Source organism: Onychostruthus taczanowskii, unplaced genomic scaffold (genome assembly GCF_017590055.1).
Source record: "Onychostruthus taczanowskii isolate IOZ18803 unplaced genomic scaffold, ASM1759005v1 scaffold8, whole genome shotgun sequence".
NCBI classification, from domain to species: Eukaryota; Metazoa; Chordata; class Aves; order Passeriformes; family Passeridae; genus Onychostruthus; species Onychostruthus taczanowskii.
This window is the reverse complement of record NW_024505892.1, coordinates 7,308,822-7,320,864: the sequence shown is the minus strand read 5'-3', so window position 1 is coordinate 7,320,864 and position 12,043 is coordinate 7,308,822. Positions and strand designations below refer to the sequence as shown.

The following is a 12,043-nucleotide window of genomic DNA, read 5'->3' as shown; positions in this document are numbered from 1 at the left end:
GATCACAGTATTTCCTTAATTCAAACAAGCGCAGAAGTCTCTGCTGAGAATGGAGGTCTCAGAACTCTAACCTCATATCGTACTTGAGGTGAAAGCTCACCGAGATACAGAGCTGAAACATTTATCTTCATTAGGTTGACTCTGCTCTTTATGTCTTGGTTAAATGCTTGTTAATGTACAGTATAATATGCTCTTTAAGTCTCTGCAATTTAAATTAAATCACAAGCAGACCCCTCTACTGTGAGAGAGATCATTCATAACAGCTACTAACTACTGAGGATAGAGTTTGATTTATTACTCTGTAATATCCACACACCCCCTTCAAGTCTTCTTCCCAGGGGCTGGAGAGGGAGATGAAAGTGTACATTTTCCAGAAGCAAATATATGGCAGCAAAGATTTTAACAGACCTCCTATTTAAATAGTGAGCACATGCTTTGAATTTTACATGACTGTTTATACTGGGATGAATTTAATTTCCCACAGAATAATAAATCCAGTGTAGCTTCCACAAAGCAGATAGTATTATTTCAATAAAGCAGGGAAGTAATTCTACTTTTAAAAGCCAGTGCACTTCCTCATTCTGAGGAACATGTTCCCTTTAAATTACATTAGATATAGTTATGTTTTTATCATACTTTTTTTTTGTTGCTTATATTTTTGTTTTAATATTTAATCATGCCAAGGTTCCATCTTTAATCAGAATCAAAGTAATCGAGGGTAAAACTTGTCAGCACTCACCTCCAGCATGGTCATATTTTTTTGATTGACTGCAGATAAACGATCGGCCTCCCAAATTTTACTTGCAGCTTCTTTTAGCAGATCTTGAGCATCAGCAACTTTGCTCTGGTAGTCTGCTAGCTTGTCCCGGACCTCCTTTTTGAGATCCTCATTTTTCTCACTGGGCTCACCAAATAATCTCTTCACCTTGTTCAGAAGATCTTCTGCATTCCTGAAATACATTGCCACCTATGAAGACACTGAGTTCACATTCCTTACACCAAATAATCTGAATAGTCTCAATAATATGCAAATTAAATTGAAAAACTTCAAAGTCTCAAAGAAAATTAAATTAAATTAAGTCTCAAAGTAATTTTTGAGATGACACATGCTTAATAAAGTGAAAGGACAGTTTTTTCTAAGCCCTTTCTTAAAAGAGGTTTTTAAATTCCACTAAGGTCCTATTTATGAAGCAGAATATACTCAAATATTCCCCACTGAAGACTACTTTTTTTAAAAAAAATTTTGCTTAATTTCCATTCTTGAGATCTGACTGGCAAGCTGAGGTTTTCTGAAACATTTCAAATTGTCTAAAAGATTTCCTTCCCTCCCATTGATGTGACATATGACACAAAGTGGTTTCCTCTCTCAAACTGAGGAGGATTTGTAGATATGGCCAATTTCAAGCTGTCTTGAAGCAGACAACTGCTTTAGACTAGACAGTCAAAAATCATAAATGCTTTCTGGTGAAATAAAAAAAACCCAAACCTAGATCCTTGGATTTATGACTTCCAGTAGTCAAAAAATTCTGCTTATCTAAAAAACACTCTGGAATATTTTTAATGGATTTTGCTGACCCCAGTATTAAGGGACTGGAGCACTGTCATCTGCCTGCCTCAAACCAGTTTCACCCAAGGCAACACCAGTGTGTTAAGCCAATAATATGTCAAGGGCAGGAAAGAAAATAAAAAAAAAAAGTGGCACTTCAGGCACTTCCAAAATGATGCTTTAGAGATAAGAAAAATCCTAGAGTAAACAGGAATATGTAGGATAGATAATAACTACAGAAGAAATTTATCACTCTTCCACTTAGGACAGATTAAGATTTTCTTCCTGTTTCACTATGCCAAAGTGTGGAAAGCAAGAACTGTATTTTCTGAAAAAACACTGCAATTTGGCCTGCCTGTAGTCAGTTCCATTAAGAATCTTCTAAAAATATAAAAAATGCACACCAAAAAGATATAGGAAAGGAGAAACAGATATGCTGACACTGGACATAATTTAGATGAAGGGTCTGAAGCGGAGCCAAGGAAAGTCAAATTGTTATCTTAGTTTTGGGATTTTCTGAGATGGATTTGAGTTCTTTTTCCCATCCATTCTGCCTTTGGTTTTGATAAAAAAATATTCACATATTGAATTCACAACTTCTAAGGACAAAATATTTAATCAAAAACTAAATCCCAATATTGACACCTTGTCACAGAAGTGTAGAAAGGAATTCAGGATTTCTCTCATACCTCCTCCATTATTCTTCTATAAGAAGCTCCTGACTTACACTTCTGGCAAATTCTGACACCCTTATGACACTGCAATACTGGAGAAACAGTACAAAACAGATGGATTTTTGTTTTATTCCCTTGCCTCACAGCACAGTTCAAACTACTTATCCATCCAGTAGTCTACCCCAAAACTCTTCCTTGGTGCTCCTAAGATAGCACTTCCATATTGATCTGTTGTGCATTGTCCCTCTGCTCTTTCTAATGAAGTACGGGGCAATCTGTTCCATGCAATCCCTTGCTTTAGAATTTTTTTGTGACTGGACTGTGCCACATTTCTTGTAATACTCTCTTGTACACTTAAGCTGTGCTACTTTCACTGGATACCATCCTAGAAAAAGGATAAAACTACGCAAAAGTCTTGAAGTTTTGGAAGAAACAATCACAGATCTGGCCTAACACATGGAATGCTGAATGGTCTGGATGCTCAAAATGAGTGCAAGAGAACAAACAAGATTAGAAACTCATGATAAAATGATTATAATCCATCAACTGCATATGAGTCTAAAAATATTAGAATTGCCCTACCAGGAGAAGAAATAAGGATTGTAACATCATGAATAGCATGTATAAGGTGATCAACTGCCCAACGTCTCTTCAAAAACAAAAACTGAATATCAGGAAGCAATGTCAAAACGTAGGAGGCATATCTTCCAACACTGTATGGCTGAGTTATGCAACTCCTTCTCCCAGGAAAGTGGATGATAGAAATTCAGAGAGGTTCAGAAGCCACCAGACAAATTAGAGGAAGAAAAAGTCACACCAAAATAGAGCTACTCAGCATACTAAACAGAAAGAAAAAAATCTGGCTCACAGCATCCCTTGATAGCAACTCAGTGGCATCTGAGAAAACATGAAGGAATGTCATAAAACAGTGAAAGATATACTTCATAAATATTAAAAACATGGCACATCAGAATAGCAACTGGTGTATTTCTCTATATGCTCTTTTTAGAGAGAAATTACTGACTATTATGCCATTTCAGTACACTAAGGCAATAAGAGCCTGGATTTGAAAAATTTGAAGAAAAATAAGAGAAAAAACTGCATATGTAAGAGAAGCTTTGCCATCTATGAAAACAAGAAAACTTTACTTCATTTGTCTTCTTCTTTAAGTTTTGAGAATTCCCTGAAAACACAGGAGAGAATCCACTGAATCCTGTCATTCTTTTCTTGGACAAAATTCTGAAAACAGAATATAATCACTGACAGAAGACCACTCACCAAAGAGTAAGCAAGATTAACTACTTCAAAGTGATCATGAGGCTTGCAAGAGCCTTACTTTATTCAAAAGTAAATATTTCAAATGGGTCTGTAGAGAATACATACATGTGTGGAGCACAGTGATCCACACCCATGCACCTGTACCTCCAGAGTTCGAAGAATCATTAATTTTTCTTCATTCTTCTTCCTTGCAGAGTGTATCCTATCCACTGTCTTACTACAATATTTAAAGGGTTTTATAACATTTTCCTTCAAGAGGCATTTTCAGAAAACAACATCTCTAGGGTCCTTTCCTCCCTACCCTGTAAAGCACCGAGACTAATTTCCCTTCTGTTGAGCTGACTGCCAAAATTTCTTGGATCTCAGTGACTGCCTATAAAGAGGTAACCCTATCCTTAAGATAAACCACAAAACTTTATTTGAAATCAATGAACGTATCATGTATCTCTTAGTATAAAATGTATTCCTATATCGAGAAATTAAAAACTCACTTTGTACATTTCAGGAAGAATGGAAGGAGGAGAGAAGTTCTGTCCCTCAAAAAAAAAAATAAAAACCTACTGCATTTTCTACTCTAGCTGTTGGGCTAGTGTAGGAAATGATTTCATTGTAGTCTGACAGTTTCATGTTGGCTATAGCATTTGAGGACTAATAACACCTTGTTTGAAAGGCCCTTCTCCAGCCAGTCCTAAATTAGCAGGCAGCACTTTCAAATGTTTGGCAAAATTTTTCTCATCTCTTTTTCCTGGTTTATTTCTGTGTGTGAGTAGAGAAGGCATAGAAGAGACTCAGTGGAATCAGATGAAAAAGCAATAAAACATTGCTCACAAATAAGTTTGCAATATATTCTTTCTCAAGAGAACAGAAAGCAGAGCTATCAGTTATGGGAAGAAATACTGCACTAGCAGGATTTCCAGAAAATGATCTGGTTTATGAAGTCTAAGGCATCGCAAATCTGATTCTAAACTGCTTGGAACTCTCAGCTAATTTTGTATTCCATTTACGTCTCGTTACAGTAAGCATGCATCTGATAACTGACATTTTCAGGCCTGCATAACTCTATCCCAGACAGTTTTTTGATCCATCACAAATTCAATGGACCATGTCACTGCTCAGATGGATTCCCTGCTAGTTGTTTGCACTGGTGAAGAGCTAAGCAAAGTCTAACTCTAGAAATATGCCTGGTCATACTCATACAGATGTAACAAACTACCAGAATTTTTAACTTCAAGCCAAGTATTTCTCTCAATCAGGTAAGTTTTCAGCATTTGGCATATTGCTTTATAAACAGCTGCCAACATAATTATATATGTACATTTATTTACAGATAATTAAATAACCAAACAGCAGGCTTCTGAACTATGCCACAAAAATGGTTTATTCTGACCTACATCATTCTAAACATGGTAGAATATATTCTTTATAATGTCCACACTATTGAATGAACGTTTCAGACAGTTATTATTTTTATTAGACCAACTAGCTTTCCAGGAAAAAACCCCAAGCTTCCAGATGAAATTTTTAGTGCAAAAGCCATTCACCAGGTCTGAAGTAGAAACTAAAAACAGAGAAAAATTAGAATTCAATTAAAAATGTTGCTGGTACTGTGGAGCAGGGAAATAATTTCCTAGGGATTGCTTTCCACATAGGTAAGCATTTTCAAAAATGCACATGCTATATCAACAGATATAAAGTATTAGACTTTGCTTTCTTTCACATTTCTGTAAGCCTCAGATAGAAAACTTGACTGGCAAACATGACAATCACATTTACAAGAGTCAGACATTGTCACTAGGAGGTTGAAGACTGGGGTCTCTCTACTCACTTCAACTCATCTTGAGATATTTTTTCTTGCACACTGAGGTCTCTGTTTCTCATCTCTATGACCATTCCTTCAGCCTCACTCTGCAGTTCTGGAAGACTCTTCTCCAAAGTCTTGTCTTGAGTTCTGAGTGTCTCATTCAATTTTACAGCATCTTCTTTTGCAGCTGCAGGAGACCAAAATACATTTATGTAAGGAGCTAGCAATTAAAAACAACAGAGAAGCTGTCAACTCTATCAGCAAATGGAACACAACTTGCACTGGTTACTTCTGCTGTGAAATATACAGGATGGTTAATCCAATGGTCAGTCACAAATGAGAAAGTAATGTATGTTTCATCAAACCTTTTATTATAGTTCACTTTTCAACACAATAATTAAAGAAGTTTTTATATCCAGGATAATAAATACATTGTTCCCTTGCTCCTCCCCCTGAAAGAATTTGCACTGAACCTTCAAAACAGGCAGAAGATACTTTGTTATATTGCTTGTAGAATTAAGGAGCAGGGAGGACAAGCAGTGAAAACTAGGCTTAAATTACTTTTGGAGAACCTCAAAATATGTCATTTTTAGCATTCAGACTTAACAGTGCTAGGAAGAATAAACAATTGTGAAATTCTAGAAAATTAAGTAGAAGAGGAGTGAAAGACACCCACAGATATCTAAGCCCACTCAAGATAGAAGATACCCAGAAATGGAAAAGAAAAATATGAAGGTTGGAGTATATGAAAGTTACTGTAAGTGTGTTTGGAACAGCTGAATTATTCCAAACAGATCAAGCTGTACACACGGCATCATACTAAAGGGTGGACTAAAATCTTTCTGCCATAGCACACCACAACGTATTAGAATACCCAGTTTCAGAAGCAACCAGGTAATTGACGGCAATCAGCTCCATCTTCAATTTTAGAAAGTACTGCTGTCCTTCCACAGGTACAGAGTTCCCAAGTAACTGATTTCTCTGAAATGGCACTGTTCCTGGTCACAGGGGTACTTATGAGTACTCAAAATTAAATCTTTAATTAAAGACATTAAAATCAGTCTTGCAAACTTCTGTAAATTACTATTTCATCTACACATTGTATAGGTTTAGAGCAAATTATTAAGAAATTTCTAATCTAATGATGTCTTTGATTAGCTGGTGAGAACTGAGATTCGTATCTTTAATAATGAGTGGTTTTGTGAGGTCTGGAAAAAGACTACACTTTCCTCAAATGGATCATGGATGATTCCTATATGTACTACATTATGTATCATTACTAAGGTACCTCAGGCCAGGAATAAGTCTATATTAATTTTTAAAAATTCTATCAAACAAATAGTGAGTAACCTCCCTGAATATTTACCTTAAAAGAGAAAATGAATATGTTAGCTAAGCTTTCCTTTGGTTCAGAAAAACTTATATTCAGTTTTATCCTTCTAACTGTGTTTTGTTTTGCATCTTGGTAGAATGCAAATCTCAGAGTCCAGTGGTGGTAAAAGGTCTGGGTGCACTGACATAGACAAAGGCTAGGAACTGCAAAGAAGGGAAATTCCATAGCTAAGAAGGAAAATTAGTCAGAAGTTCATAAAGTCAACAATCAGCTCAGTAGAAGTGGATAAGCAGTCAGAGTATGGTCATTAGAACCAATCCCTACAAACTTCTCACTTTTAATGAGGAGTTTTGTCAGTGAGGTGAAAGGTACGAATGAGAAGGATGTAGCTGTGTTATGAACCACCAGTGGCACCCAGCTGTAAAAAAAAGCTATTAGGACATTATTAGGAGAGCTGACATAGGCAAGTTTTACTCCTCCTGAAGAGCAACACACTGAAGAATCCTCATATCATGCTTTTTACCTGGGGCTCAGAAACACGGATAATTTTCAGCAGATGAAGAGAAATTACATTAAAATGAGTAGGAGATTTGGGGAGAACACTCTTTCATGTGATTCAGTCTAGAAAAAAAGGGCCAAAGTGGAATACGATTTCTCTCTACAAATGTATCTGGTGTTGGGGGAAGGAGGAGATGTACTAGGGAATGGAAAAAACCTCCGTTTGAGCTGAAGAACAGGGTTTGCAAGGGAACACGATGATAAAGTAAACATGAATATTCTTTGCTAGAAATGTGAACTATGGCAATTATGAAGAGTACTGAAACTGTCTCCTATCCAGATCATGTGTATTTGTAGAAATTACTTTGAAGATGAGCTTTAGAAGGTTTTTGATAGTAGGAGAGTGGATACCTTAACCCACAAGATATCTCTCAATCCCATGTATGTAATGCATTCCTAAAATGTTAACTTGGCCACTAGGCAAACACATTGATTTTAAAGTTTTTGTCTACTTCTAAGGTACTGCATAAATTTATTTCACCCCCTCAATGTTTTCTAACTCTGTATTTCCTACTGCTATACCTGCTGGAGGAAATTTTACAAACACTGGGCCTAAACTTAGTAGAGTCAAAGACTTGGTTTTGCCCATCATCCCAAATTCATCCTGAAAAAAATTCTCAAAAAATTGCTCAGTTTTTCTTGTTGCTTTTCCCACAGTTTTTTTCTTGTCAAAGCTACAAGTCCTAAGGATATCCTTAAGTGCTGTTCAGTTCACTTCCAAAGTACATACAGGGATGTGTTACACAAAACGCAATATAAAATGTATTTTATAGCACTTGAACAAAAGTGGAAGCTTTCCCTTTCAATGACATAGGTCTTCAGAAGAATAGCTACTAAAGCCACTACTACAGTGGGTATTTGGAGGAGGGAAGAACTGAAAAGTATTTTTCAAGTAAAAAAACCCATTTGTATTTGTCAATTATTTTAATATTTTCAGCCATTATCTTATGTAATAGCTTTATATATAAATATAAATAGGTCTTGATTGAAATATATAGGTCTTGCTTCTCAAGGCAAGAGTAGATTCTTAGAATCTCCTTTTCTCATAAGTATTTACTGCAGTGTAAGTGCAGAGAAGTCTGTGGAAGACAGAGCGTTGACTTTGGCTCCGTGCTTAGGTAGGGGTAGGAGTCACTTGCAAATTCCAAGCAGCAGATGTTCATTAACAGCAAGAAGTAAATGCATTTTTGAAGTAAAGCTGGAGAATTAAGATGAAGTGTTAATATACCAAGTGCTAAAATTACATCAAACTTTTTATCCATACATATTTTTAACTACTTTGAAAATAAACAAAAGCTAAGCCCTGCTTGTTACTTTATCATTACAGGTTTTCAGATAACTGCAAAAATCCTGAAGGAATATGCTCAGTTTTCTTCTAGTCTTTGTTCATAATTACCAATACACTGTTTATATAAACTCTATACACAGATTTGAAGACCATTTACTGCCTTTTCTTCAATCAACATTTTAAGCACATGAAATTTCTCAGCAAGTACAGTTTTCCTCACAGTCTCTCTGACCCTCTTCCCCTACCATCCTCCAGTTTTCCTGAGAAATAACTCAAGTATTTTAATTTTTTCCAATACCTTCAGAAGCTTGGAGAATGCCTTTGACGAACTGTCCAAGAGATTTCGCTCTGTCATTAGTCCTCTCAGCATCCTGCCTGGTCTGCTCACCATCTGCTGTCACCTTGGTAGCCTGGTGATACAAAATCAGGGAAAATATAATTAATGAACAGGCCAAAGCTGCACTATGTTATATTCCTACAGGCTGAATACATGTACAAAACTTTCCTGAGGCCAGAGGCAATCAATGAATTATTGATCAGATGCATGGGAAATGAAATGCTCTGTTCAAGTACACAATTAAATTTTATTACCTTTTCCTTTAAATGGAAATTGGAAGGCTTTATTTTAGGTTCTTAGAAACCCTACTTGTGTGCAGCAGCACATCAGTGGAGACAGGATGAAATTATCCACTGACTAACAATATCTTTGCTTAAAGAAATGCTGTTTGGAACCTTTTAATAGATTCTTCAGGGAATACTTTCCATAGCTTCACAATTGTGTACTTCCCGATTGACAAAGTGCAGCAGGTATTGTGACCTCTTTCCTTCTTCCCTGGAGGTGTTCTCAAAGAGACAGTTCATTCCAACAAGCAAGAAGAACTTGAAATCAATACATTAATTTGACCAAGAGAGAGAGAGAAGAATAAAGAGTAGTTTTATTCAGCTCTGATGCCTGAAGTTGTTAGTTTATAACATATTGGGGTGCTCAGTAAAATTTAAGCTTTCTGTTAGTAAATGCTTTATAATTGTACTGAATCACAGCAGCAGCAGAAAGGGAGACATCTGCTGCAGACCTGAAAAACATGCTGAGGAAAGGAATCATCTTAGGATATTCTACTTAGCTCTTGAGGTCCCTATTTAAAAATGGACCCTTTTTAATTGAAAAGAAGCTAAACATTTCAAGACACAAAACTTGTTGAGCTGTACTGTAAAGCAAAAAAGAAAAAAAAAAAAACAACCAAAACCAACAAACAAACAAACAAAAAAAAACCCCCCAAAATGGCACAAAACTAAAATAAACCATCAAAACCCAAAAAATCCCCCAACAAATAAAACCATAGAAACCATAGTTTTTTTCCTTTAGGCTTTACATTCCCAAAAAAATCATGAAATAGGGCATTATGAATTTCCCAGTCTCTGTGAAATGGCTAGTTCAATAATTCAAAATGAGTTTAGGTTTTCCCTGACTTGAACTGCACAAATTGTTTCTCCCTTACAAAAAACCCCACACTTTTCAGTAATAGTCAGAGAAATAGTAGCACTTAAACACGTTTATTTTTGCCTCATTAGCTTCTAGATGGCAGCCCTCAAGGTACTTTACATCTGGGTTTCTGAAATGAAATCCCTGGCATTATCATTCCACTTACAATTTTGGGCTACTTCAGAGTAGTTACACTGAAAGTAATTTACGCTGGAAGTAATTTATATGAAAACAGTTCAGGTAAATAGAAATATACAGGAAGAATTAAGAACCCATAAAGACTGGGGGGAGTTTGTTCTATTCCATCCCTCTATCAGTAGAACATGTCTTTTCACACTTACACAGCTTTCATCTTACTATTGGTTACTTCCTCTAAGACTTACAAACCCTTTTTACCTGCCTGGATACAGAACTAAAATATTGCTACAGTGAGCTGTAAGAGGCAATTGGGTTAGAAAAAAGGCAAAAATTTCTAAATGGTCTTGATGGACCACTGCTTTAACTCTCCTTGGCATTTCTGATGTAATTTAATTCTTCATGTAATTGAGAAAAACTTATTATTTATTGTCAAACTTCCAGAAGAAACTTTTCATTCTTTGGTTTTATTTGTTTGGAATACTCACATTCAGTTTTATTATACTCTATAATATTTCTAGTCCTTTGCTAGAACTGGTGTTTTATAACTTTCATATTCCTTTCTTAGTTTTGATTACTTTTTCCACATTTATGCTAATTCACGTTGGCCACTTTAACCTCTCTATTTATGACTGAATAGCATGTACCACATTTTTGTGAAAATTAATCTGTCATTGAACAATTTTCATTTCCTTTCAGTGACAGCTCTCTTTAGTACTTAAATCCCATTCAGGTCCATTGAAGGCCTTCTGTATTTTGACAGAATTTCCTTTGCTGAAAAATAGGCTTTTGCTTCACTCTGAAAAATAGGCTTTTGCTTCACTATATAGTCAAGCTGTAATCTCTAAAGCATATTAAATGGCGAACATCCTTCATCGTGTAGCTAGCCATTCCATGGCTAATTAAATGTTTTCATTTGTTAATAAGGTCCTACATATCCAACTTATTACAGCTCACCATTTCTAAAAGGTCAGTTTTCAGCATCTTCTAACAGTTTAAACAGGCCCAGCAAAATCTTGCTGTGGGAGCAACAAGGGTGAGGCAGATTGGAGCCAGAGCAAGAGTTTGGAATGAGTCTTGAAGAAGTTATTTGGACACAAATAAAATGTTTGGGCATAAAGAAGATCCCTACCACAGAAATCAATAAAGAAAGTATTTGAGGTCAGTGAACATGCTTTGGTGATGTCCACAGCTTATACTTAGTGATGGAGGTTCCACAAAAGTCTTTGCTCCACTCTGGAGTAGCCAGTTAGCAATTTAAACTATAAGCAAGTATTAGCAGCTATGCACACTTCTTTTGTTTTGGTTTTGTTTCCATGTTTATTTAGTCTGAGGACTTAATCAAGCCTTGAAGAACTCCTTTAGATAGAGCGGAGTGTCCTACAGGAATTTCTCCAGCTAGTGAGCTGCAGACCACAGACATATACAGATGGAAGTTCTTGGCTCTCTCTCAAAATAGTCTCAGCTATTGCAAACTAAGTTGCTTCTGTTACTACTTCCAGAAATTTTCGAGTTAGAGAAATTCAGTACTTTGGGAGAAAGGCAAAAGTTGACAAGGACAAAAGCATTTAAATCAAGACGAGTGATTCTGATCCCTGTCTTTCTTGAACACTTTGAAGGTACCTAATTAAAAGGGAAGTGGGGGTTTTGATGAAATACAGTGAATTGAAAGGAACTGAAGATATCAGGCCTTCCTCTGGTGGTAGGTGTGGGAATGTGCATGCAAACATAATTAGTGCAAGAAAGACATGAGGATCTTCTATATGACAAAGTAAATGAAGCACAAAGCAATGTAAAACAAGGGAAAGGAGTGCTGCACTGAAGTAAGACATCATTGGTTGAACAGAGACCACAGGGAAGCAAAATCCCCGAAAGTTTTGTAGTGACTAAATACTATTGTCTTCTATATTTTATTGTAAAATGATTAAATTTTTTTTTCATGGAAATAGT

General features: G+C 36.0%; 1 protein-coding gene across 6 annotated transcripts in view; it reads right to left on the bottom strand.

Moving 5' to 3' along the window:
* The window catches only part of LAMA2 (laminin subunit alpha 2), a 337,914-nt gene that overhangs the window by 67,002 nt on the left and 258,869 nt on the right, over nt 1-12,043 (bottom strand). For all 6 annotated transcript variants that reach the window (XM_041423612.1, XM_041423610.1, XM_041423614.1 and 3 more), the window contains 3 exons: nt 8,777-8,888; nt 5,324-5,486; nt 740-950 (listed from right to left, as the gene is read on the bottom strand). In XM_041423612.1, coding sequence (XP_041279546.1) covers nt 740-950; nt 5,324-5,486; nt 8,777-8,888 — 486 coding nt within the window. The remainder of the gene's footprint in view (nt 1-739; nt 951-5,323; nt 5,487-8,776; nt 8,889-12,043) is intronic.